This window comes from Myotis lucifugus, unplaced genomic scaffold (genome assembly GCF_000147115.1).
Source record: "Myotis lucifugus unplaced genomic scaffold, Myoluc2.0 scaffold_508, whole genome shotgun sequence".
Classification (NCBI taxonomy): Eukaryota; Metazoa; Chordata; class Mammalia; order Chiroptera; family Vespertilionidae; genus Myotis; species Myotis lucifugus.
Genome location: NW_005871556.1, coordinates 403,942 through 430,336, shown reverse-complemented (window position 1 = coordinate 430,336; position 26,395 = coordinate 403,942). Strand labels below are relative to the sequence as shown.

General features: G+C 42.3%; 1 protein-coding gene across 1 annotated transcript in view; it reads right to left on the bottom strand.

Annotated features, from left to right (window-relative positions):
• The window catches only part of LOC106694548 (rho GTPase-activating protein 6-like), a 296,825-nt gene that overhangs the window by 73,557 nt on the left and 196,873 nt on the right, over nucleotides 1-26,395 (bottom strand). Inside the window, 2 exon segments of the mRNA XM_023745007.1 lie at nucleotides 1,718-1,974; nucleotides 8,884-8,955. Of these exon segments, the coding sequence (XP_023600775.1) occupies nucleotides 1,718-1,974; nucleotides 8,884-8,955 (329 nt within the window).

The following is a 26,395-nucleotide window of genomic DNA, read 5'->3' as shown; positions in this document are numbered from 1 at the left end:
TGGTGTCAATGCCTCACTCAGTCGGTGCAGCTTGTCATCGGCCTGGGTGGGCATCAGAGAAAGCCCTCAGCAAAGAGATGAGGTGCTGGCAGGTGAGAAGGCCAGCTTGCTAGGAATAGTGAAGGCCCAGGGGCAGGGAACAGGGCACCAGCCATGCCTGTGTAGTCACGCATCCTGAGATGAAGTGTGGAGGAGGAAGCTGGCTGCTGATGTCCTGGGAAGGCCTGGACAAGAGGAGAGGGCATTTGGGAGGCCAATTGCATAGGCCTAGGTCCGTGGTCGGCAAACCTCGGCTCGCGAGCCACATGCGGCTCTTTGGCCCCTTGAGTGTGGCTCTTCCACAAAATACCACGTGCGGGCGCGCACGTACAGTGTGATTGAAACTTCGTGGCCCATGCGCAGAAGTCGGTATTTTGTGGAAGAGCCGGTATTTTGTGGAAGAGCCACACTCAAGGGGCCAAAGAGCCACATGTGGCTCTCGGGCCGCAGTTTGCCGAGCCGCAGTTTGCCGACCACTGGCTTAGGTTACCAGAAAACTCTAATGTAGAGTCTTGTTGTCATTGCCATATATGGGTTTGGACAGACAGTCTGAAGGACAATGATAGGATTGGAAGAACAATTCCATCATGCAAATTCAAAGGTGGTCATGTCTTCCTTTTTACACAGAGCCAAAGCTTTGAAAAATAGCAGTGGCTCGAGTGCCCCTCTATCTCGGAGAGGTCCTGAATGTTGGGGGCGGATGGAGAAATATGGATTTCAAGTGAGAAGTATCTGGGCAGCGTTCTCAACCTGTGGGTCACGACCCCTTTGGCGGTCGAATGACCCTTTCACAGGGGTCGCCTAAGACCATCCTGCATATCAGATATTTACATGACGATTCATGACAGTAGCAACATGACAGTTCTGAAGTAGCAACGAAAATCATTTTATGGTTGGGTCACAACATGAGGAACTGTATTTAAAGGGCCAGAAGGTTGAGAACCACTGGTCTGGGGTTTTAACTAGGGCATTAGTCAAAGGCTGGAGGTGACAAAAATTGGGAGCCTCCAGGTGAGAGAAAAGAGAGAGAAGTTCTCCCAGTGACCTGGGAAGTTTTAGAAATGTTTATCAACGGGCTCAGCCAGTCACCAACCAGCTTTCCTGAAAACTCAGCTTTCTTCACTTGAAATGTGAAATTTGAAATGCCAAATAAGAGTACGGTGCCTAGACACAGCACTCACTAAATAAATGGTAACATATCAGTATTGCTTACATATATATCTGGTTATGTCTGAGAAAAAGAAAGTTCCAGGGAAAAGATTGTTTATGAAACCAGCAGCAATTCACTGGGCCAGGCACGGTTCTCAGCTGAAGATGAAGAGATGAACAAAAACATCTAGCCCTGCCTTCCAGCCTCATGGTCTCATGGGAGAGTCTCCGAACACAACAGAAGATTGCAACAGACCAGGATCAATGGTGATGTAGAATGTTCAGGATATCACAGGACATATGTGTAAACAAGGAGGGGTACCCGAGGGCTTTGAGAGGGATGAGGGAAAGGCTTTGAGTGGGTGCCAGGTGCCATAGAGCCGGTGTAAATTCTCCCTGAATGGAGTGGTTGACATACCTGGACACAAATGACATTTCCAGTTTTCGCATGAGCAAAGACTCAGAAAATAACCTCATACACCTTTGGTTGTCCTCGCATTGGCTACAGAGAAAATACTGAACAACTCACCCTCCTCCTCGCCCGAGGAGCTGGTTCCGGGGTGTTTGGCGATGTCGACTCATTTGGTGTTTCCGAGGTGGAGCTGAGAGATGAGTTACTGCTTGACAGTTCTTTGTTTTGTCTTTTACTTCCAAATGGGAGGAGGGAGGCAACAAAATCGGATGCATCCTTTTGCTCGTCCCTCTGTAAGTCCTGCTTGAGCTTGTAGGCCCGGTCATTTGCAATGACTTGGGACAAGGGCATTCCGAATGCCTGCGGGATGAATTCTGGAATCGAAACACAAACATTCATTTTCAGAGAAAGACCGGATCCGTGGAGACTTTCACTGACGCGTGAGACCTCAGGGCAGACATATTCAAATGGCTGTTTTTGGAAGAACTGATTGCTCAATCCAAATAAGAAGATGACTTTTGTGTTGATCAGAGTGGCCAAAGTTTCTATTTCAATAAGGAAAGCTGGTGTGTATAACTATTACAGGCTTTAGACTTCTCGGCCTCTTGTTTTTCTCCACATAGCTCAAGTATGGTTGACAGGAAGTGACTTTATAGAGAAATGTGATCTTTTTGATAAAATGTACATAATAGTTTATCCTCATGAGGACACAGTTTCACAAAGAGTTAGTCCTCAATTTGTATGTCTCAAGAACCCCCAAAGCTTACAAGGCATGGTAAGACTCTGCATTGATACATTCAGTTGACAGACACTTATTGAAGACCTACTATGTGCCACGTCAAATTACACAATGGGGAGTACACAGCTTGTGAAAGGCAGGTCCAGTCCTTGCTCCCGGAAGGTTCCGAGAGTGGAGTGGCGGAATGCAGTCAGATATGTAAATAAATGCAATAGTGTCCATAATGCGCTAGCATAGAGAAATGCATGAAGCAAAGGCAAATTCAATTAAGTGGCTATACTTTGAAGTTCCCAGTGAAAGAGCTATCACGTGACATGATAATCTGAGAGGCAGAGGAACAACTTGGAAAGAAGTCTGATTTTTTCATTGTGTTGCTTGCCCCCACATGCTGGCCCCAGTCAGCCGGGTTGGGGCTGTCACTCATGATCTGTGCTCAGGCTGTTCTGCTGACCACATGCGAAAGTGGAGTCCCGCCATTAACTATCTGGTGAAGGGCCCCAGATACAATTTGTTCAATCCTCTAGTGAGGAAAATTTTGGAGAAGGAGCAGAATGCAGAAATCTATGGCTTTATTTGTAGATGTACATCCAGTTGCTTTCTGGATCTCTACAGTAATGTGTATACAGATACATCATAAGCACACCAATCTTTAGGGCCAGGCATTTTATTTTTTTTATATTTTCATTGATTTCAGAGAGGAAGGGAGAGGGAGAGAGAGAGAAACATCAATGATGAGAGACTATCATTGATCGGCTGCCTCCTGCACGCCCCCTACTGGGGATCGACCTCACAACCTGGGCATGTGCCCTGACCGGGAATCAAACCCTGACCTCCTGGTTCATAGGTGGATGCTTAACCCCTGAGCCACGCCGACTGGGCAGGGCCAGGCATTTTATTGGCAACATTTTATATTCATGGTGAAGAGCATTAATGATTAAATTAAATTTCTTTTAGATGCAAAATTAGGTCTCTTAGCAGCAGCAGATTGGAGTCTAGCCTCTCCATTCTTTTTATAACCTCTATAAATAAAACTAGAGTGCCCTGGCTGGTTTGGCTCACTGGATGGAGCATTGGCCTGGGGACTGAAGGGTCCCAGGTTCGATTCCAGTCAAGGGCATGTGCCTTGGTTGCGGGTGCATCCCCAGTGCGGGGTGTGCAGGAGGTGGCTGATCAATGCTTCTCTCTCATCGATGTTTCTGGCTCTCTGTCCCCCTCCCTTCCTCTCTGTAAAAAAATCAATAAATATATTTTAAAAAATTTTAAAAATAAAACTAGAGTGGTCAAGAGAAAACAGTTGTAAAATGGTTTGTTCTTCGAAAGAAAAAGCTAACATTAAATCAGGTGGAAAGACGCTTTAAAGGTTTTCTTCTTTGATACAAGGCACCATTTAAAAAAATTAATATTTTATTGATCATTTTACAGAGAGGAAGGGAGAGGGATAAAGAGCTAGAAACATCGATGAGAGAGAAACACCGATCAGCCGCCTCCTGCACACTCCCTACTGGGGATGTGCCCACAACCAAGGTACATGCCCTTGACTGGAATCGAACCCGGGACCCTTCAGTCGCAGGCCGACGCTCTGTCCACTGAGCCAAACCAGTCAGGGCACATGGCACCATTTTGAACATCACAGAGCTAATGGCCATGTCTACACTGAAAGCAGAAATAACACTTGAAAAGTCTGCACCTCTGGGTCTATCAAAACCTGCAATTCGTTTTTAAGTGGAAAATTAAGCCTTCGGCACCCTGGCTTAGCATTTGGGGATTTTCTGCAGATGCTTACAATTCTCCATCAACAAACCAGGTGGCATATAATAATCCCAAAAATATTTTAGGAATTTGTTTTGAGTGATCAGTGTGGCCAGTGTAGCAAACTGCAATGCTCCTTATAAAAGGCCACTCCCACTACCAGCAAATAGAAACCAAATGGGGCCCTAGCGGACCACCTGCTGTGCACCCAGGTTTTATTATGTAAATCAGTACTCTCTTGTCTATGGGAACAATCAAATAGTCTGACCTCAAAAAGGTTGGGGAGCCCTAACCGGTTTGGCTCAGTGGATAGAGCGGCGGCCTTCGGACTGAAGGGTCCAGGTTCGATTCCGGTCAAGGGCATGTACCTTGGTTGTGGACACATCCCCAGTAGGGGGCGTGCAGGAGGCAGCTGATCGATGTTTCTCGCTCATCGATGTTTCTAACTCTCTATCCCTCTCCCTTCCTCTCTGTAAAAAATCAATAAAATATATATATTTTAAAAAGGTTGGGGAAAGTCTAGAAACAAGTGGATGGCCAGGTTGACAGCTACACAGAATATTAGGGACAATAACAGCAAAAAGGATATTGATGAATATCTCAAGTGACATGTGCCTGCTCATGCAGGCTTGCTCATAGCAGAATTTAATATGAGATGGGGACTATTGATTTCTCTCCGAGCCGCATTTTCTATACAAGGAAAACCAACCAGTCTCATTTAGAGATTTCTAATATCCCTGGGGGGAAACAGAAGAAAAATGGGTTTCCTTTGGAAATCTGTCACTTTTAATATCTGAGAGTCTGTCACTCTACTTGTAAATTGGAATAACTGAATACAAATGAAACAGATGGAATATGTGAAGTCATTCTCCCCAATTTTTATTTCTCTCTTTTTTCCCCAATCAAGAGCCGTAGCCACCTATCACAGATTTTTATTTCTAATGGGCTTCCTCTCCTGGCTGAGTTTATTCTTTCAGTAATAGCATTCTGATATAGTCTCTTTAGTTTCTCATTGCTTTCTTCCGAGGGCTCTTACAAGCTTCAGAAAGGAGACTTCCCTGTGCCATTCAACTTGTGCTGCCGTGTCTAGTTTCTGTCAAATTCTAGATATGATTCCTTGAATATTTTTGCTTTTCAAAATATGGCTATTGTGAAATTGGGGATTTATCACAAGCATATTGAGCAAATTCCTCCTTTATGTGTAAATAAAGAGTTGAGCACCCACGCTTATCTGAGGACTCAAAGCTCTTCCACCAGTGGATAAAAGGAACCTGTGATGATGGTGGCTAATCAAGTTGAGAATAGGTTTTAAAACCATAAGGAGATTACCCAAGACGCACTGTTTGGGGGCCAGGAACAATGTGTCTCATGTTCCTATCTATGGAATGTGTTCATCAAGGAGGCGGCTTCCCGTGCTGTTTTTATCAGTAGCAACTGCCTACTCTCCCGCCCCAAGAACTGTGGGGTCAGGCACGACATCCCCTCTGCTCCCTACTGCCATTCCCAGATGATCCTCTTCCCACGGTGCCGCAGAAACGGGCTATTGCAAGGTTCCCCTGGTCTCCTGGTATCTGCTATTGTCAATGACTTCGACTCATGGTCATGACCCTCCAAAATCTACCATCCCCCTGGGTGGCTTGGACATCTACTGAAATGGCCCATCTGATCCTCTGTCATCCCATCTCCTTGACCTACTCTGCTCTTCCTTTTTCATGCACGCCACCTCTTTCATCCACTCCCTCCGTCCCATCCTGGGCTTTGTCCTCAGCAGGAGTGATTCCACCTCTGGAATCAGGCGTCTTCCTTCCAGTCTTGTCTCCTTCCACCCCAAGTTCATGTTTACCCTGCGGTGTGGCAATCTGTTTAAACACACCATCAAGCCACCCCCTCCACGACACTTTGATGGTGGCTCCATACCCCTGGTGCTGTGATTAGGAACCACATTCACTGGAACAAAGTAGTTATCTTTAACCCTTTCCCCTCCAAGTGATTTCTCTTGGATACAAGCAGGAGATTGTTCTAAAGTTCTAAAAGTTTACAAATACTTTTTGGTTGCCAAGCAATTTAACTAAGAGAAATGAAGGGCTTGGAACTATTCCGTATGACAATGTGTTTTCTGTTTCCAGATCGTAGCTATTGTAAATAAGGCTGCTATGAACACAGGGGTGCACATATACTTTCTGATTGGTGTTTCAGGCTTCTTCGGATATATTCCTTGAAGTGATGCAGTGAAGGCCTGGGGTGGCCGTGGGAGTGGGGGAAATGGAGGAAAAAATGGGGCATCTGTCATACTTTCAACAATAAAGATAAGTTAAAAAAAGTAATGCTTTATTGGCGCACCCCAAAACCTGTTGATTATAGATACACGTAAGCTTTTTGTGACTGCTTTATAAATGTCTAAAACTAAAAATTAGTGAGGGCAAGAATAAATAAAATATTTATATAGCCTTTTGACACAGGAACAACAAAAAAAGGAAACATGTTTTCTGCACCAGCATCCGTCTTGAATTAGTTTCATATGGAAATCAAAAGTCACACGGGCACTGCTTAAGTGGCAGGAGGGATGCAGGAATGTCACATGATCTGCTGTACATTATGTCAAGCGATGAAATAAAATACAGGACATGGTTCATTCTGATTGAATCAATTAATTTAGCGGCGTACCAAACATTTAATGAATCACTCTTTATGGGGAAAGCAATTTGATTCTAATAAGCGGCTCCCATTTATTTTTAGATGATCTAACCCAAAAGGTCATTTCGAGTTTCCTGTTTTCCTGATTTTACTCTGGGATTCAAGTGATTATCATTTTTCACATGTGCAGCTGCTATGAACTCAAATGCTAATATTCCAACGGAAGAAAATACTGTGAACCAACTCACTGTGTGAGACCCGCATGCTGCCCCTCACACTGGTTCCCAGGACTTCAGATTCGGGAAGGATGCCATGGAATTAAGCTTCATGGAAGCCTAGGACGCCTTCTCTTTAAATATCAGAGCTACTTTAAATAAGAAAAAATACCATTTTTTTTCCCATGAAGCCGTGTGTTTCTCCCCTTAGTTGGATGGGTGATGTGTCTTTCCTTTGGAAGCATCAGGACCTGTTTTATTTCTCCCCAAGCCAGCTCCCTGCGCAGCCTTGTAGAACACTGCCAAGTTCTTGCTGCGCCTATATAATACATAAATATGATTCGGTCTGAAAAATGCCCAATGGCCCAGTACATATTGGTCAATGACTTCCCCTGGCCCTTCTTCCCTGCTCACATCCATTCTTGCTTCCTGCTGGTTTGTGATATAAGCAAGCACACACACACCTCTCTTGAGAGAGAGAACTGAAACATCTCCCACAAAAATGCTCATTCTGCTCAGTACCCGTGGTCGGCAAACTGCGGCTCGCGAGCCACGTGCGGCTCTTTGGCCCCTTGAGTGTGGCTCTTCCTAAGCCTTAGGAGTACCCTAATGAAGTGAATAACAACGTACCTACCTATATAGTTTAAGTTTTAAAAATTTGGCTCTCAAAGGAAATTCCAATCATTGTACTGTTGGTATTTGGCTCTGTTGGCTAATGAGTTTGCCGACCACTGCTCTGTGGGAAGTAAAATGTTGGTTTTCCATTCTTTAGAATTCTGTATCTCCTTTTATTCCAAAGCAGGGGTCCTCAAACTACGGCCCGCGGGCCACATGCAAATACAAATATTGTATTTGTTCCTGTTTTGTTTTTTTACTTCAAAATAAGATATGTGCAGTGTGCATAGGAATTTGTTCATAGTTTTTTTTTTAAAACTATAGTCCAGCCCTCCAACGGTTTGAGGGACAGTGAACTGGCCCCCTGTTTAAAAAGTTTGAGGACCCCTGTTCCAAAGAATCAAATGTAATGACCCTTTAGCATGGTTCGAGATATGGGTATAGAGTCTGGGATCGATGATGGGGACTAGGTCTTGTCCAATATTGATTCCAATGTGTTTATTTTTTATACCTCCAGTTTTATTTCCTTACATCAAGCAGAAATTCAATAGTTATATAAAAGATTTCCCAGGTGAGGCACACGGCTCTCCTTACTCAACACTCATTTACTCTGTCACATAAAATGAAAATACATTCATATGACTACACCATTCAGCAGTCATTTCATAGAAACAAACCACAAAATGTTGTACTATGCTAACGGGGGCCAGGTGCCCATTGTGTGGGCTCAATTAATATTAGTTTGAAACGACCACAAGGAATGACTAAAGTGTCAATTCCCTAGGTAGACACAAAAGGGTACACAAAACAGTATGAAGAGAGTCAACAATTCCCAAAACATATAGGGCAAAGAATAAGCACACAATGATCTAACATCAAAATGCTGAGAATGGCTCATCTTCAGTAACCCGTGAGGATGAGACTGTTTCTCTCCAGTAGTCATGGTAGGCGAATCCACACTCTTTCTCAGTCAACTAGCCCTGCCTAAATATCTGGATTTGCCAGACAGCTGGTTAACGTTAGAGATGCTATCCATGGCTACTCAACCCAGGTTCTCTCTCTGCATAGCTGATTGGCCAGAATCATAATTAGAACCATAAACTTGGCTGAAGTCACACTTTTCTCAAACCAGCTGAACTCATCAATTCAATACAGGGCCACTCAAACACAAAAGAGTAGACCCAAACAGTTCTTAATGACATTCCATCATAGAAATCCAGTTTACGTAATAGCATTGAACCACATAAATCTATGCAATTCAAAAACCCCACCAAATTCAACCATTATGCTCCATGGAAGATGTATTCCCTCTAGTTCATTCTGTTCCTTACCTCTGTCTTTGTTTTTCTCCTTCCCTAGTGAATCCAGTTTCTTTCTCAAAGATTTCTTCCTCTTTTGTCCATCTGTAAATATTAAAAGAATAAAAAATTGTAAAAATAAGAATACAAGTAATATTTTACATTATCAATAACCATGTCTGAGCAAAAGCATGACTTCTCACTTACCTCACTCATAATTTGACATTTTAAACAGACCAATGGCTCTGAAAATATAAGAAAAATCCCTGACTTGGATTGCACACATCACTAGAATCTTGGTGTATGCTCTTAAAATTTGTTTCAATAGAAAGTACAGGAAAGTTATTTCCTTCAGAAATAATTTAGTTTTGAAATTTCAGATATGTTTGTTTTTACTATTAGATGAGCTTCTTCCTATTCTTCATATTTATGTGGACCAATGTCATCTTTTTAAAATGTTTATTGAATTTATGGGGGTGACATCGGTTAATAAAATTATATAGGTGTAAAATTCTGTAACAAATCATCTGCATATTGCATTGTGCAAAGTTAAGTCTCCTGTCACCATTTGCCCACCTTTACCATCTTCTAGCTCCTCCCACCCCATTTCCTTCTGATAATCATCACACTGTTGTCTCTGTCTATGAGTTGTATCTTGCTAAGTGAAAGAAGTCAGTCATAGAAAGACACATACCATATGATTTCACTTACATGTGGAATGTAATGAACAGAATAAGCTAACAAACAAAATAGAAAGAGACATAGAGAGAACAGGCTGACGGATGTTAGAGGGGAGGGGGTTGGGTGAAAAAATTGAAGGGATTAAGCAAGTACAAACCCCACAAACAAACCAATGCCATCTTGAATCAAGTCTCTTTGAAAGAAGAGTTAACAGTACTTAAGGCTTTGGCATTCATGAGCTAGTAGAGTGTAACTGGAGAAGGAAATGAATTTGGGGGTTATAATGCCCAGATCTAATTACTGTTGTACCATTTATTAACTGTGTGACTTTGCGTAAGTCTCAGTGTCCTCATTTATAAAGTGGGAATTTCATAGGGTTGTTGTGAAAATTAAATAAAACGATGCATCTAAAGTGCTTAATGGGGACCCTGACACTTAAATTCAGATGTATTTTCCTTGATTTAATTAACTACCCCTCCCCCCACTGATGGACACTTGGGTTGTTTCTAATTTTTCACTATAATAAGTACGTCATACATTCTTTTAGCATCTTGTACTTGCAACAAATACGCTTATTATGTCTAGTTAACTCACCAAATAATAAAGATACCACTCATATCAGTAGGCAGCTGCAATCGAATTCCTGGGATGTCATCATAAAATATTGGCAGTCATTATAAGAATGCGTTTGGGGATTATGCAGCTGTCAACTTAACATGTGGGAGATGCGAATCAGGAATCCACACTGTGATCAAATAGGAGAAACACAGCCCGTGCCACAAGGAAACTTATGTGTAAGAAGGGGATTAAGAAGTGTTTTTGAAGGGATAAACTACGAAGTGTAGTAAAGAGAGAGACTCAGCCCAATAAAATGTGAAAGCAAGACTCTGATATCAAGAAAAGCCTAACTCTGCATTCTGAAACAGCAAGGAACATTCCTGGGATCCTCACGGGGCTTGGATGTTTCCAACTCCTCCTCTCTGAATGTTTGGAGGCAAAAGATATCACAATATAATCAACATTCAATCCCTCCTTCCTTTCCAAAAGCAAAAACAAATATTGCAAAAATGATTCTCCTTCCATAAAATGGAAATAGTTTGTAAGAGGCTTCACTCTTGCATTCATGAGACTGGTATGGGGGAAATTATGTAAATCAGTTCAACTGCAGCAAAGAGCCATCAGTCTCTTTCATCATGTACATGCTTTTATCTTCAGGGTCTAAAAGATGATCTAAGTATAGGGACGACCATGATTTATTATATACATACAGACAATAAACATACTAACTGTTCAAGGTTCTAATCTGTTCTCCAAATAGGACTGACAGGTCTTCTACTTTGTAACGCTGTGTTCATCACTAGTTCATATCACTAAATGTATCTGACTATAACAAGAGTATATTTCTTTAAAAAAATCCTATCATTCTTTCATTTTAATAGTTAACCTGGAAGAATAACTAAATGATATATATGAAAGCATAAAAGATTTATTTTTCATAACCATTGGGCAGGTCCTACAATTCAAACAAGTTGTCAAAGAACCAGACAACATTTTCTTTGAAGATAAAATGATTTTTTAAAACTTCTGCTTAGTCAGGGGATGTATCATATATACAGATGTGTATAAATATAAATGTACAGTTTAAATAATAATTAGGAAGCCAACTCCCACATATCCAACAGCAATAGGAGGTTCAGATGTAGACTATTGCTAGTACCAAGAAGTCCCCTATATACCTCCCTCCCCTTCACCCCAGGTCATCCCTGGTCAGATTTTACAGTAATCAATTCACTGTTTTTCTTTGCAGTTTTACCACTAAGAGTATCGTTTTGTTTTTCCTGCTTTGGAATTCACATAGATGGAATCATGCTGTAGGTATACTTTCTTGCCTTATTTATTTCATTCATCAATGCTTCCTGAAATTCATCCTGTTGAGGCAGGTGGCTGGAGTTCACTCATTTTGATCGCTATACATTGTTTTCTGGTATGAATATACCAGTTTATTTACCCAATTGAACTGTGGATGGAAATTTGAATTGTTTCTAGCTTGGTACTATTAGGAACAATGTCTTTGAAAAATTTTGTTTTTATCTTCTTACCTATGTACAGGCACAAGAATCTTTCTAAGACAGTGGTTCCTAAAATGAGGTCCTAGGACCAAGAGCACCAGTATTACCTAGGAACTTGTTGGAGATGCAAATTTTATGTTCCCATCCCAGACCTACTGAGACAGGAATTTTGGGGTGGCGCCTAGCCGTGTGTGTTCACCAAGCCCTCCAGGGAATTCTGCTTTACACTAAAGCCTGAGAACCAGAGTCCTAGGGTATATGTGTAGAAGTTGCATGGCCAGGCCAGTGTGCATGCAATCCTAGGCTTTAGTAGGTAACACTGAGCTGTTTTCCAAGTTGTTTTGCTAACTTCTATTCCCACGAGTAAGAGAGCTTACATGGCCTTACAAGGATCATATGGACTTCAAAGTCTAAAACTCCAATCAATTTCTTGAAGCCTCCTTATCACAAAAATGTGATCTTTGTGAATACTGGCTTACGATTTTTTGTGGTCATTGATAATCCTCACCCGAGGATATTTTTCCATTGATTTTTAGATAGAGTGGAAGGGAGAGAGACACACAGAGAGAAACATCGATGTGAGAGACACATTGGTTGGTTGCCTCCCGCATGTGCCCTAACTTGGGGCCGGCGATTGTGCCTGCAACGGAGGTGTGTGCTCTTGACGGGAATCGAACCTGGGACCCTTCAGCCCATGGGCCAGTGCTCTATCCACTGAGTCAAATCAGCCAGGGTCTGGCTTACAATTTTTTTTAAAAGCTTAACTATTTACAACAAATATTATCTTTTAATTAGAGCTGAATGTTATTAAAAGGAACTAAATGAAATGATGGGTGATGTGCGATAATGTGAAATGATGCATTGCGTTAGCACGCCACTTCCTCAGTTAAAATCCTCAGGAAAGTGACCGGCGCTGGGAAATGAAACCGCTCATGTCTTCTCTTTTCCCTTGTGATCAATCAGCAGTTTGTTTATTGAGTCTTCAGTTTGGGAAGAGTGTCTTTTATTCCCACAGATCACAGAAGACCTGCCCAAGGGACTGCTGCACTACATGTAACCATGCGGAGCAGTTTATGTTCAACCAGTTCCTTGGACGACAATATGTGTAATAAGTGCCATCCCGTATTTTACAGAAGTTTCAGCTTCCTGATGCTCAATACTGCACAGCCATATTTTACAGTGACGAGGAGCACATGCTTGCTAACTGCTCCCCAGGTGTGCACTATCTTACAGACATCAGTGACCTGTATGTAGGACTTGGGTCACACGTTCTGACCAGAGTTGTCTTGGAACAAGTACTTGGGGATTGGACTTTATGCAGCCTCCTTTCAGGAGACCATGCCCCATAGACATACATGACACAATAGTAGATGCGAGACAGCAAGCCTTCCATATACTAGTGACCCCAAAGCAAAGGAACCATCGGTGTGGAGTGTGGTTAATCTGGGAGTCCTGTTGGGGGGGCGGGGGGGCAATCCCAGGGTTTTCAGGAGGGTTGAGACAAGGAAGCTCCAGATTTCTCCTCTAGGACATGCTTTTCATGAACTCACTCATTCACCATCAGGTGGAGTTCCATCTTAAGGCTTGTTTCTCTAGCCCAGTGGTTCTCAACCTTCTGGCCCTTTCAATACAGTTCCTCATGTTGTGACCCAACCATAAAATGATTTTCGTTGCTACTTCCTAACTGTCATGTTGCTACTGTTAGGAATCGTCATGTAAATATCTGATGTGCAGGATGGTCTTAGGCGACCCCTGTGACAGGGTCGTTCGACCGCCAAAGGGGTCGCGACCCACAGGTTGAGAACCGCTGTTCTAGCTAGACTAGAAGCTCTCTGAAGGCAGAGCCATGTCCTAGGCTTTTGTTTCCCTCCAAGAGAATAGCACAGTGGGGGGGGGGGCAGAGCATGAGGATCTGTCAGCGCCCTCCATGGCCAGAAATCGGATAGAGGTTTTGGGTGGGTTCTGAGAGAACCCGGGAGCAATAAAGTACACAACTCCTCATTTTAAGGTGATCAGATTCAGAGTGGCGGTTATAAAACACTATTTCTATACTACATTGATTCTAGAGATATAATAATAAAGATATTGCTCAAGGAAAGATTCATTTTGGGTGATGGGAGAATAAGGGTCACTTTGGGGGAATAGATATTGTCTGAAAAGGGGCATGAAGGAAGCAGGGTTCTATATCTTGACCTGATTGGTGGTTACATGATGTATACATAGTAAGAACCCACTTAATTGTACTTGTATACATTCATATTTATGCACATTATTCTCTCTCTCTCTCTCTCTCTATATATATATACACATATATATATATACAAAATATCAAAAGACTATCATCTTAACAGAATGGCACAAACATAAAAATTACATTAACTGAATGGGACTGAAAACTCAGGAAGATAACCAATGGACACAAGACACTGGGGGGCGGGGTGAGGGCATGTGCGGGGGGTAGGGGAGGCCGGGGGGAAGGTCACTGGGGAAAAAAAAGAGAGACATATGTACTACTATCTGTAATGCTTTAAACAATAAAATAAAATAAAAAAATTAAAAAAGAAAGTATTGCACAAGAGAGTTCCTTTTTTTTTAAGAGAGTTCTTGATCATTTAACTTTCCAAAATACTTCAGTACCTATGATCTCTTCAGACTACAACTTCCCTATGACGCGGGCATACAGTAGTAATGAGAGCTTGTATTTACTGAGCACGTACTATAAGCTAAATGCTTTGTATCTGTGACCCTTTTAAGTCCTCACTGAAATTCTATGAAGCCCACACTATTCTTTATTCCTATTTTACAGGTGAGGAAACTGAGTTTAGAAGAAGTTCAGTGACTTGTCCAAGGGCAAAAGCTGGGAATTGGTAAATTCAGAACTTGCACTCAGGACTATCCAACAACAAAGCCGGTGTCTTAACTTCTACCTGAGCTGTCGTGAGGAAGACGTGCCTCTTTGAGGGATGTGACATTAAAGGCCAGATATATGGACCAACATGCTCAAGGTAATACAGAGAGAGGAGAGAGAAAGAGACAATATTAAGCTCTAAATAGTCACCAGAATTTGCATGAGTCATTCTTGCATCTATATTAACGAACACACATCAACATAAAGGGTGTCCCAAAATTCACGCAAGAAGTAATTTTGATAGAAAACACAGGTTTATAATTAGAAATTGTAAATTGTTTATTGACTCATAAAGTACACAGTATAGGGTTATGTATGGAATAGCATATCGGGTAAATGGCCTCCATAGCTTTGCTGGCACATATGCACTCTTTTGTTATTGCCTGAGCAGCCACATTTTCGAAGAAGAATGGTCCGATGGTGCCTCCAGCCCCAAATCCACACCAAACAGTGACACATTGTGGATGCATTTGTTTCTCAACAATCACTCGTGGATTTTCTGAACCCCAAATGCGACAATTTTGTCGATTAACCAAGCCATCAAGATGAAAATGAGCCTCATCGAAATTCAGCCACATTTATGCAAAATGGTCATGGAAAATTTCAACAAAAGAGTGCGTATGTGCCAGCAAAGCCGTGGAGGCCATTGACCCGATATGCTATTCCATACATAACCCTATACTGTATGCTTTATGAATCAATAAAAAATTTACAATTTTTAATTATAAACCTGTGTTTTCTATCAAAATTACTTCTTGCGTGAATTTTGGGACACCCTTTTCAATCTGAATAGCTTTCTGATGGACTCAACTGAAAAGCAGCACTAAAGCAAATGGTTCAAAACTCACAGGACTGGTCAGTGGTGGAGCTGGGACTCAAACCCAAACTCCAGCTCTTTCCAAAGCCCAGCTCTGTCCTTTGAAAGAGGGGTGGCTAAGAGCTGAACCCAGATATCTGTGACAAGAAGCTGAAAAGCCTTTCTTTAGAGTCACGTTGCCCCTGCATCAGGAGAGAGATTCTGGAGGCGTTTGCAAACACAGTGGCTGCTCATCTGTGAGGGTCAGGCAGACTCTGCCCCCCCAGAAGGATGAGGGATGGACGAGAAGATGCTGAGGCCCATTGGGAGGCAGCTACAGAGAATGGGCGCAGTCGGCCTCAATTCACAGGTGCACCTGGATATGGGACAGGGCGCCAACCTTTAAGCCCTTCATGTTGCAGAGCTCCGTAAGATGACATTACTGGAAGGAGAAGACATTGCCTGCACTGAGATATGAAATAAAGAAAAAGACTCCTTCCATGTCTTGTAAGGACAAAGTCTTCTTCTAATGCAGCGGTTCTCAACCTGTGGGTTGCGACCCCTCTGGCAGTCGAACGACCCTTTCACAGGGGTCGCCTAAGACCATCCTGCCTATCAGATATTTACATGATGATTCCTAACAGTAGCAACATGACAGTTAGGAAGTAGCAACGAAAATCATTTTATGGTTGGGTCACAACATGAGGAACTGTATTTAAAGGGCCAGAAGGTTGAGAACCACTAAAACTAGAATCTAATGTTGCTACAGACACAGGCAAAACACTAGCCTGGTGGGTGCAAAATAACCCTATCCATTCCCCCTGCAATTCGGGTGGTGTTTAGCCCACGCAGTGGTTTCTAAAAACTTTAGCTTGAATGCAAAATCTTGGTAAGTTCACAGACAGGTCTGGCTTTCTATCCTCCCGAGGAAGATGGAGAAGCTGGCAGCCATGGGTCTCATGCTCTCCTCCCTCTCCCAGGGCAGCAGACACCTGAGCCTGCACCACTGCACACCTGGGCAGCCTTGGCATTTGCAACTCCCTCCCAACCTAAAAGGAAGGTTCTCGCTTCTTTCAAACCTTCAAAAAATCCCTGCAGAGGAAAGTTTGAAGGAATGCTTTCTGGCATGACCTCCCCTGCTTTTCTCAACCACAGCTGTCTCATTATTTATTTGGACCAGAAAAATCGACTCTCAGAGAATGCAAACCAAAGGAATTCATAGACAGTGAGGGGAGCTCAGTCCAAAAGTGAGGAAAATGCTAGACAAGAGACACCTCGGTGGTAGAATGGGAAGGAGCCCTTTAGATACTGCATATAGCCCTAACTCTGCGGTTCTCAACCTGTGGGTCGCAACCCCTTTGGCGGTCGAAGGACCCTTTCACAGGGGTCGCCTAAGACCATCCTGCATATCAGATATTACATTAAGATTCATAACAGTAGCAACATTACAGTTATGAAGTAGCAACGACAATAATTTTATGGTTGGGTCACAACATGAGGAACTGTATTTAAAGGGCCAGAAGGTTGAGAACCACTGACTATCTTTCTACCAAATTCCTAACTACAAGTAGGAAAATAAAGCAAGTTACTAGAGTAAACAGCCTTCTATTTCCTTGTATGAAGTGCTGTTTCTCCTTTAGGGGGGCCAGGTCAGGTGTGGAAAAGCATCCGATGCTGAACAGTTGTGTGAATAGATGTACTGGGATGAATGGAGAGTCTTTATGCAGGAAAGACTCAGGGGCCACCGTAGTTCTTTTTAGTTTTTAAAGGACTAAACATGGTGGATAAAGAGACTTATTGGTCAGCCTTCCATTGGACAAAGATTCAGAAGGAAATTATACAAAGACAGTTTTGTCAGCAAATGGACCTTTTTGGCAATGGAATAAGCTGCCTCAAAAAAAAAAAGCGCTGTACACTGTGGCTTCCATCTGGTCGCTCTCTGTCTTGCTCTCCTCACTCTGGGGCAGTGGTCGGCAAACTCATTAGTCAACAGAGCCAAATACCAACAGTTCAACGATTGAAATTTCTTTTGAGAGCCAAATTCTTTAAACTTAAACTATAGAGGTAGGTACATTGTTATTCACTTCATTAGGGGACTCCTAAGGCTTAGGAAGAGCCACACTCAAGGGGCTAAAGAGCCACATGTGGCTCGCGAGCCGCAGTTTGCCGACCACGGCTCTGGGGGAAACTATGTCATGAGAAACCCTACGCAAAGGGCTATGGAGTAAGAAACTGGAGTCTCCAGCCTGCAGCCACCTGAGTGAGCCTGGACACTGATCCTCCAGCCCCACTCAAGCTTTCAGATGACTGCGGTCCCAGTTGAACTTGATGCAACTTCATGAATCAGAACCACAAGGTTAAGACATTCCCAGATAGTCCCAAGTTAAGGTGTTCTCCCAAATTGTGTGAGATAATAAAAAGGGTTGTTTTTTTAAGTAAAAAGAAAATATGCCAAGCTAAATGCATGTGGTACGCTGGATGGGATTCTGGAACAGAAGATATTAGCGGGGACACTGGTAAAATCTGAACAAAGTACTTTGTTTGGTTGCTTGCAATGTGCAAATATTGGTTTCTTACTTGTGATAAGTGTACTTAGGTTATATAAGATGTTATCATTAGGGGAAGCTGGGTGAGGTGTTAAGGGAACTCCGTATTATCTTTATAACTTTTCTGTAAATCTAAAATGATTCCAGAATAACAATTATTTTTTAAAAGGCCCTTTCTTCCAGGCACTGGGTGTATTCAAGCAAAGGCTGAAAACTCATCCGTCAAGCATGTGAGAAGGTGGAGGCTTGTGCTGCTCACTGAAGTACTTCTGGAGCACAGAGATTGGAGAGCTCAACTTTATGGCAAGAAGGCGACTCACAAGCCAAAGTTGTAACCTGGCTGAAATACTGAAATAATCTTCCTGCTCACATCTCCCTGATGTGAAAGAAAACATGCGTCTAGGCCTGTGGTCGGCAAACTGCGGCTCGCGAGCCACATGCGGCTCTTTGGCCCCTTGAGTGTGGCTCTTCCTAAGCCTTAGGAGGACCCTAATGAAGTGAATAACAATGTACCTACCTGTATAGTTTAAGTTTAAAAAATGTGGCTCTCCAAAGAAATGTCAATCGTTGTACTGTTGATATTTGGCTCTGTTGACTAATGAGTTTGCCGACCACTGGGACTCTAGGCCAATAGAAGGCGTGCACTATGCCTGCCATTCTGGTGCAGCATGCTTTCTGGAAAGGGAGTGGACAGATGAGAGTCTTGAGCAGATTTATTTGTATGGCCCTAGTGATGTTTTTCACACATGGTTGATTAGATGGTCTCAAGATACCTCCTATTACATAGGTTCTCTCAATCCCTTTTCTGCGTAAGTTATGAAGGCTTGGTACTTATTACTCACATCCAAGAACACTGATTAGTACAAAAATCTGTTTATCGTTCAAGTTCTCATGCCTATCTTGCTAAACCAAAAACAAAAACAAAACAGTCTTTAAATCATATGTATGAATGTGGATTAGGTGAGTTATACAATCTGTGGATGTCTTACAAAAGTGTTTACTAAAAAGATATTTTATCCTTACCTAAAACGGAAATTCATCCTGTAGTCTCATCTACTTCCCCTTTTGAGGGCTCTCAGGCCACAAACCTCCCAAAAGTAAGACAAGAAAAAGACTAAACCAGATATTTTATTTCTACTTTGGAAAAGGAGGTTTGTCAAAGAAGCAATGATATTATTTATGGTCCCTGGCATTTGAGGGCCATTCATTGTGCCTATACGCTACTTCTAGTGTTTTCCAATGATTAATCTCTTCAATGTAAGTTAATTTGACCCAACACGTCCACGTCGGAAAACAGACAGGGACGAAGGAGAGTCGGACAACCCAAAGCCCAGTCAAAAACGTATCTCAGGAGAAGTCGGGATGGACATTGGAGCCAGTTACTGCCAACACCATCCTCCATGGAATGAATGAATTGCCTCTGCTAGTTTGAGCTGCCTGCTCCATATTCAAGAAGAGGAAGAGAGAGCAGCCCTGACAGAAAGGGGGAAGTAACTACCAGGGAAATGGCCACCTCTGCTTCTTAGCAGGAAGCATGGCAGCAAGCCCAGGAGAGTGGAACCAATGTGACTAGTGCCATACTCTGATGTAAGACTTGAGCTGGGATTAACCCCAGAGATTTAGGCAAGGAGCCGAAACAGGGCTCTCATCCCCGTTCTGAACGTGCCCAGGGATGTTGGACCACAAAACATGATCCATCTCCTTGGCTTGGGAATATTCTCTACATTGTAATAGTTATCTGTTTACATGGCATCTTCCCCTACAAAATGGGCTCATCACCCATACATTGATCCATCCTTCCCTTCATCCAACATTGCTTAAGCTCGTGCCTAAGGTGAGACAGAACTAGGTTATATGAACCCAGATGAATGGACACGATCTCTGCCTTTGAGAAACTCAGTGTCATGTTCAAGACAGATACATGAAAACCTCACTAAAGAGAAATGAAGACCTGCTTCAGTGGAGACATGTTACGAGGTGGTAGGTCCGAAGTGAGAAGACTGTCCCCAGCTCTGCTTGGGAAGGCTCACGTTCGAGTTCAGTCTTAAAGGACAAAGTGTTAGCCTTCTTGGGACCTTTGGATTTTGATTGGGGTTTTCCCCAGCAAAGCACGTGGTGACTGCTTAGTCTAGGACAGTGATGGCGAACCTATGACACGCGTGTCAGAGGTGACACGCGAACTCATTTTTTTGGTTGATTTTTCTTTGTTAAATGGCATTTAAATATATAAAATAAATATCAAAAATATAAGTCTTTCTTTTACTATGGTTGCAAATATCAAAAAATTTCTATATGTGACACGGCACCAGAGTTAAGTTAGGGTTTTTCAAAATGCTGACACGCCGAGCTCAAAAGGTTCACCATCACTGGTCTAGGAAATCCTTTCTCATCCTAAGCCTCTTAATATGTTATTATATTATTCTCAGTAAGTATCTAATTGGTTTGTTTAAAAGAAGGTGAGAAAATTGAAAATTTGGGAGTGGAGTGACAGTTTATTTAGTGGGAACCAGGGTTCAAGAGAGTGACAAATAAGAATTCTGGAAGATGCCTGGCTGGTTTGGCTCGGTGGATAGAGCGTCGGCCTGCGGACTGAAGGGTCCCGGGTTCGATTCCGGTCAAGGGCATGTACCTTGGTTGTGGGTACATCCCCAGTAGGGGGTGTGCAGGAGGCAGCTGTTCGATGTTTCTCTCATCAATGTTTCTGACTCTCTAACTCTCTCCCTTCCTCTCTGTAAGAAATCAATAGAATATATATAAAAAAAAGAATTCTGGAAGAAAACAATCTACATGGGAAAAGTAGAAAACAATGTATTAAAGCCCAAACTGGCTCTACCATTCAGTCAACATTGGAGATCTATCTATCATCTATCATCTATCTATCATCTATCTATCATCTATCATCTATCTATCTCCTTTAAAGAAATATTCCATGCTATAGACTTGGTTATGTAATCAAATCCATAGGTCAAATTTTTTATTTATATATCACCTTATCTTTAGCAGTTCTTCCATTAACCTTGATTGAGATAGAAGGCAGGTAGACATACAGTCATCAAGTCATTTCCCTTGGTGTAAACCCCAATGAATTAAACACTGTTTCTTTATCCTGCCAGCACCTTGTGGGTTAGACTTTTTTCAAAATGTGTTTCCTAAGTGTCTGTTTCTCAGGGAAGAAAATATTCATGGTATTCTTAAGCAACACAGATGCCTTTCCTTAGAGTTGAGGCTCCCCAAAGCACTTGTGAAATGTACTAATCCCCACAGTTTACTTGTTGAAGTGGTGGTGAAATTATCAAAGCCGTGGTCAGAAAATAAGAACATTCTGTGAGCCTCTTACTGTTGCAAAGGGAGTCCGTTCTTGGAGGTCACCATGCTTCCAGCTAAATTAAACACCAAGGAACTTTTTCTGTTTTGTATAAATTATTTTGGCAAGGTAATTAGTTCTGAAATGTTTCCTCAAGAGAGAAACCTTGTAGAATCGCGAACCTCAAAGCAAGTATGTTTCTATTAACAGAAAATCAGTGAGATATTTGATTTGTAGACCTTGTCGCATTATTCTATCAAAATGTGAGATAGGGAAGCGGATCACATGGCCTGGATGCCATGGGCTTAAAAGCTCAACGATGGTTTTTCCATAACTAGGCGTTCTTTGTAATCACTGCTTGCTGTAATAACTGGTCATGATCAAATTATGCCCTAGAAGGATCTTTTACTTGCTGTCATTTTTTCCACATTCAATTGCTATGAGTAAAAAAAAACAACCCAACAACTATAACTATAAAGTCATATTCTAGGGGGGCAAACCTGTTGTTATCTTTTCCTAACTGAGGAGCTCGTCGGTCCTTCCAGGCTCCTGAATTTGCTTCTCTCTCTCTCTCTCTCTCTCTCTCTCTCTCTCTCTCTCTCTCTTTTTTAAAAAACATATATCTTAGAGAGAGATAGAAACATCAATGATGAGAGTGAACCACTGACTAGTTGCCTCCTGCATGCCCACCACTGGGGATCGAGCTCACAACCTGGGCATGTGCCCTTGACCGGAATCAAACCCAGGACCCTTCAGTCCGCAGGCCGATGCTCTATCCACCGAGCCAAACCAGCTAGGGCCTGAATTTGCATCTCTTATTGCACATCCCTTAAATTGAAAATGGTATTTTTCACCTAGTCTAGGTAGACATTGTATTTACAGAGACAAAAGTTTCCAAATACCAGAGCAAGAAAAATGGTTTATGGCCAGTTATTTCCTTAAGCTATATTTCTTTCCTGGAGTATAAAGGAAAGAGAGCAGGTAGGAGAACAAAAGGACAGAAATCATATATCCCAAAGAAATACCCTGGATTATTAACTCAAGGAAATTCAATTCCAAATTATGGGAACTTCTTCATTATTCATTTTAAAGCCAAAACTTGTACCTCAAGTTGAAAAGATAGGCAGGCAAAGTGTACACGTGATGTGATTTTTAACCTAGGTAAGGGGCTAATTTTATCAGCTTTCTTTTGACACATACTGTTTTACACTGAACAAATATGAGGGAATGATATATCTTTACATCATAGACTTACGCCTTGGGAACTCCTCCAAATTTCTGCCAGTTGTTCCCATAAAAAGAGCTCTCACCAATTCAGTAACGAACAGATGATGCAATTAGATGAAAACTATTAGGCTCCTCATTCTTTCCTTTTCCATTCTCATTTTTGGTGATTCTTTGAGCTATGACTGACTGTGCTAGGATTGAATTTTCAATCCATTCCATTCAATTTCTCAAATATTTCCTGAGCAGCACATTCAAAACACTGTACTAGACACTAAATCAAATAAATATGATATAAACATAGTTCCCCCCCTATTGCTTATTGGCAATGGCAGAAGACGATATTGCTATTATATACACGGAGAGTTTCTCATCTAAATCCGTCTTTATCCTACTACACCCGCCCTTCCCAATTTGTTCCTTCCCTATTTTGTCACCCCAGTTCAGGAAAAGGATCTTAGGTGAAGCCAAATTCCAGTGATGTCTTCCTGCGTGCCAGTATTGACTTGGGGACTGACGGGAAGGGAGGGAAGTCTGCTGGGAGGCGGCAGGACAATCCTCTGTTACTGAGGATGCTTCCTGAAGAGTCACTACCCTTCGTTGCCTCTTCATGCTGCACAGGGACAGTGATGCCAGAGGCAGCGGGAGCCATTTTGTGACAATGAAGGAAGGCAACCAGAGAACAAAGTGGACCTCTGATGAGAGCAGGGAAGACAGATGGAACGACACTGGATGAATGAGTTCTGGATGAGTCTAGCTGTATGGCGGCATCAGTTGTTTAAGCAACTCATAAAAATATTAACTCTTCTTACTTCTTTGGTGCCACCAGGGACTTTATTATCCACTTTGAAAAAATATTTGGTCACATAATATAAACGCTAAAACATCTGAGAGCAGCCCTAACCGGTTTGGCTCAGTGGATAGAGCGTCGGCCTGCGGACTCAAGGGTCCCAGGTTCGATTCCGGTCAAGGGCATGTACCTGGGTTGTGGGCACATCCCCAGTAGGGAGTGTGCAGGAGGCAGCTGATCAATGTTTCTCTCTCATCGATGTTTCTAACTCTCTATCCCTCTCCCTTCCTCTCTGTAAAAAATCAATAAAATATATTTTAAAAAAATAAAACATCTGAGAGTAACAAAGTCTGACCATTAAAAATAACACCCAATTATTACAAAATAAAATTAAGATAGTAAAGAAATGGAAATGACTAGAAAGGTATAATTGATCAATTACACAAATAATAATTACAAATTACTATATTGGATTAATAGTAATCTCTTAAATCAGAAGTCAGCAAGTTTTTCCTATAAAGGTCCAGATAGTAAATATTTTTGGCTCTGTGGCTGATATGGTCTGTGTCAAAACTACTCTACTCAGAGGCTGTAGCACTTAGACAATACAGAAACAAATGAGAAATGAGTGTGGCTGTGTTTTAATAAAACTTTATTTACAAAAATGGGCAGTGGGCTGGATTTGGCCTTTGGGCTGTAGTTTGCCCACTCCTATCTTTAAAAAAAAATAGATATATTTTGTATTGATTTCAGAGAGAGAAAGTGAGAGGGAGAAACATGAATGATGAGAGAGATTCATGGATTGGCTGCCTCCTGCACACCCCCTACTGAGGATCGAGCCCACAACCTGGGCATGCGCCCTCACTGGGTCTTGAACTGTGACCTCCTGGTTCATAGGTTGATGCTCAATCACTGAGCCACACTGGCCATGCTGCCCACTCCTATCTTAAGTGAAGACTCCTTAAACTACTTTTCCAGGGCTTCTTCATTTGTAAGCATTTTATAAATACTCACTAATTGAATTTTTCATAACTTTGAAGGCTCCATTTCAAGTTATCTAGAAAGCCTGATAGGTTTAAAAACAACAACGCTTGATAATTAATTTCAATGAATACTTATTTGTCTTCGTTTCACCTGTGGGGAAACAAAGAAAAAGAGGTAGGATGGAAGTCCCTGTTTATATTTCATATTTTAAGGATGGAACATTCTTTGTGATGATCAAATTTCTTTTGGGCCATAATCCCAACAGAGGGAATGGTGTAGTCTTGGAATCTTCGAAAGGTGCCAGAATATTTCAGAAATGGCAGTGACAAAAGTTTCGCTCAGGATGCCAAAGCCTTGTGCAATCCTAGTTGCTGCTCCAACAAAGATCTATAAATGTGACCCATCCAGACAAGATCTTGGATGGAAACCTATTTTGTCTGAGAACATATAGGGAGCTAGTTTGTGAATACGAAGGCACAAAGCCTATGGCTTAAAGAGCCACACACGCTTGTCTTGGCCTGCCTGCTTGGCACCAGAATAGAATCATTCACAGCACACGCTTGAGACCTTGACATTATAAAGCCCTGGGGCGCAGAGGAGAGCATCCAAGGAGAAAATTACAAAGGAACCTGCAGGGAAACCTCTGTCATTCCCGGCTTTTACTGGAATAAGTAGATGAGGCAGTTTCTTTTATCTATAAGCAGGGAACTCGGCTAGGTGATAGCCACAGCTCTTGTAATAGAATTCATTTATTTGTGTTTTCTCTATTGACTGACTAGGACTCCTTGAGGATGTGTACAACTTTTCTTTTTTTTTTTTTAATCCTCACCCGAGGATATTTTTCCATTGATTTTTAGAGAGTGGAAGAGAGAGGGAGAGACAGAGAGAAATATCGATGTGAGAGAAACACAAAGGATGTGCGCTACTCTTGACATGACACTGAAGCCGCCATTAGAGCAGTGGTTCTCAACCTTCTGGCCCTTTCAATACAGTTCCTCATGTTGTGACCCAACCATAAAATTATTTTCGTTGCTACTTCATAACTGTCATCTTGCTACTGTTAGGAATCGTAATGGAAATATCTGATATGCAGGATGGTCGTAGGCGACCCCTGTGAAAGGGTCGTTCGACCGCCAAAGGGGTCGCGACCCACAGGTTGAGAACCGCTGCTCTAGATAGAGGAGGCACGAGATGTTTAGGCCGGGGTTCCAGCCTCGGCTCAGTCCTGTGGCCTCCAGAAACAACGCCCCATCCACCTTTCCAAGGTCCTGAGAGCCACAGCAAAGAACCACCGCAGGGTTTCCAGACTGACATTTTTGTCCTTTTCTTCTTGATTGCCACTTCTCCATTCCATCTGCCTTCTAACACTGTGTTAGTCAAACTGTGGGTCATGACAAGTGTATTTTAGAAAATGATAGAGAATCAAATAGAAGATGACAGGAGAGAAATGATAGAAAATATCCAAGTGCATCACTGATAAAGATAAGCAGCATTTGGGCCCTGGCCAGTTTGGCTCAGTGGATAGAGCATCAGTCAGAGGACTGAAGGGTCCCGGGTTCGATTCTGGTCAAGGGCATGTACCGTGGTTGTGGGCTCGATCCCCAGTAAGGGGGCATGTAGGAGGCAGCTGATCAATGTTTCTCTCTCATCGATGTTTCTGACTCTATCCCTCTCTCTTCCTCTCAGTAAAATCAATAAAATATATTTTGTTTTGTTTTTTAAAATAAGCACCATTTGGTTCTTGTGTTTCCTGGGCTGAGATGTCAAATGTATTTCTTTTTTAAAAAAATATATTTTATTGATTTTTTACAGAGAGGAAGGGAGAGGGATAGAGAGTTAGAAACATCGATGAGAGAGAAACATCAATCAGCTGCCTCCTGCACACTCCCTACTGGGTATGTGCCCGCAACCAAGGTACATGCCCTTGACCGGAATCGAACCTGGGACCCTTGAGTCCGCAGGCCGACGCTCTATCCACTGAGCCAAACCGGTCAGGGCTCAAATGTATTTCTTACCTTAGATTGTGGACAGGAAGTTTGAAACCTACTGCTCTAAGGTAAATAAACTTAAATCTGTGGTGCACTCTCAGAACAAGTGCAAACAAAATGGATTTCTTCTTTGACATGGATCTACTGTAAATGGCTTGATAGATGACAATCAGCAGGCAACAGAGGGCCTGAGAGTTTATTGTTTCTTGACATTTTTCCAATAAAGGAGTAGATTGTGTGGTGGGCAGAATGAGG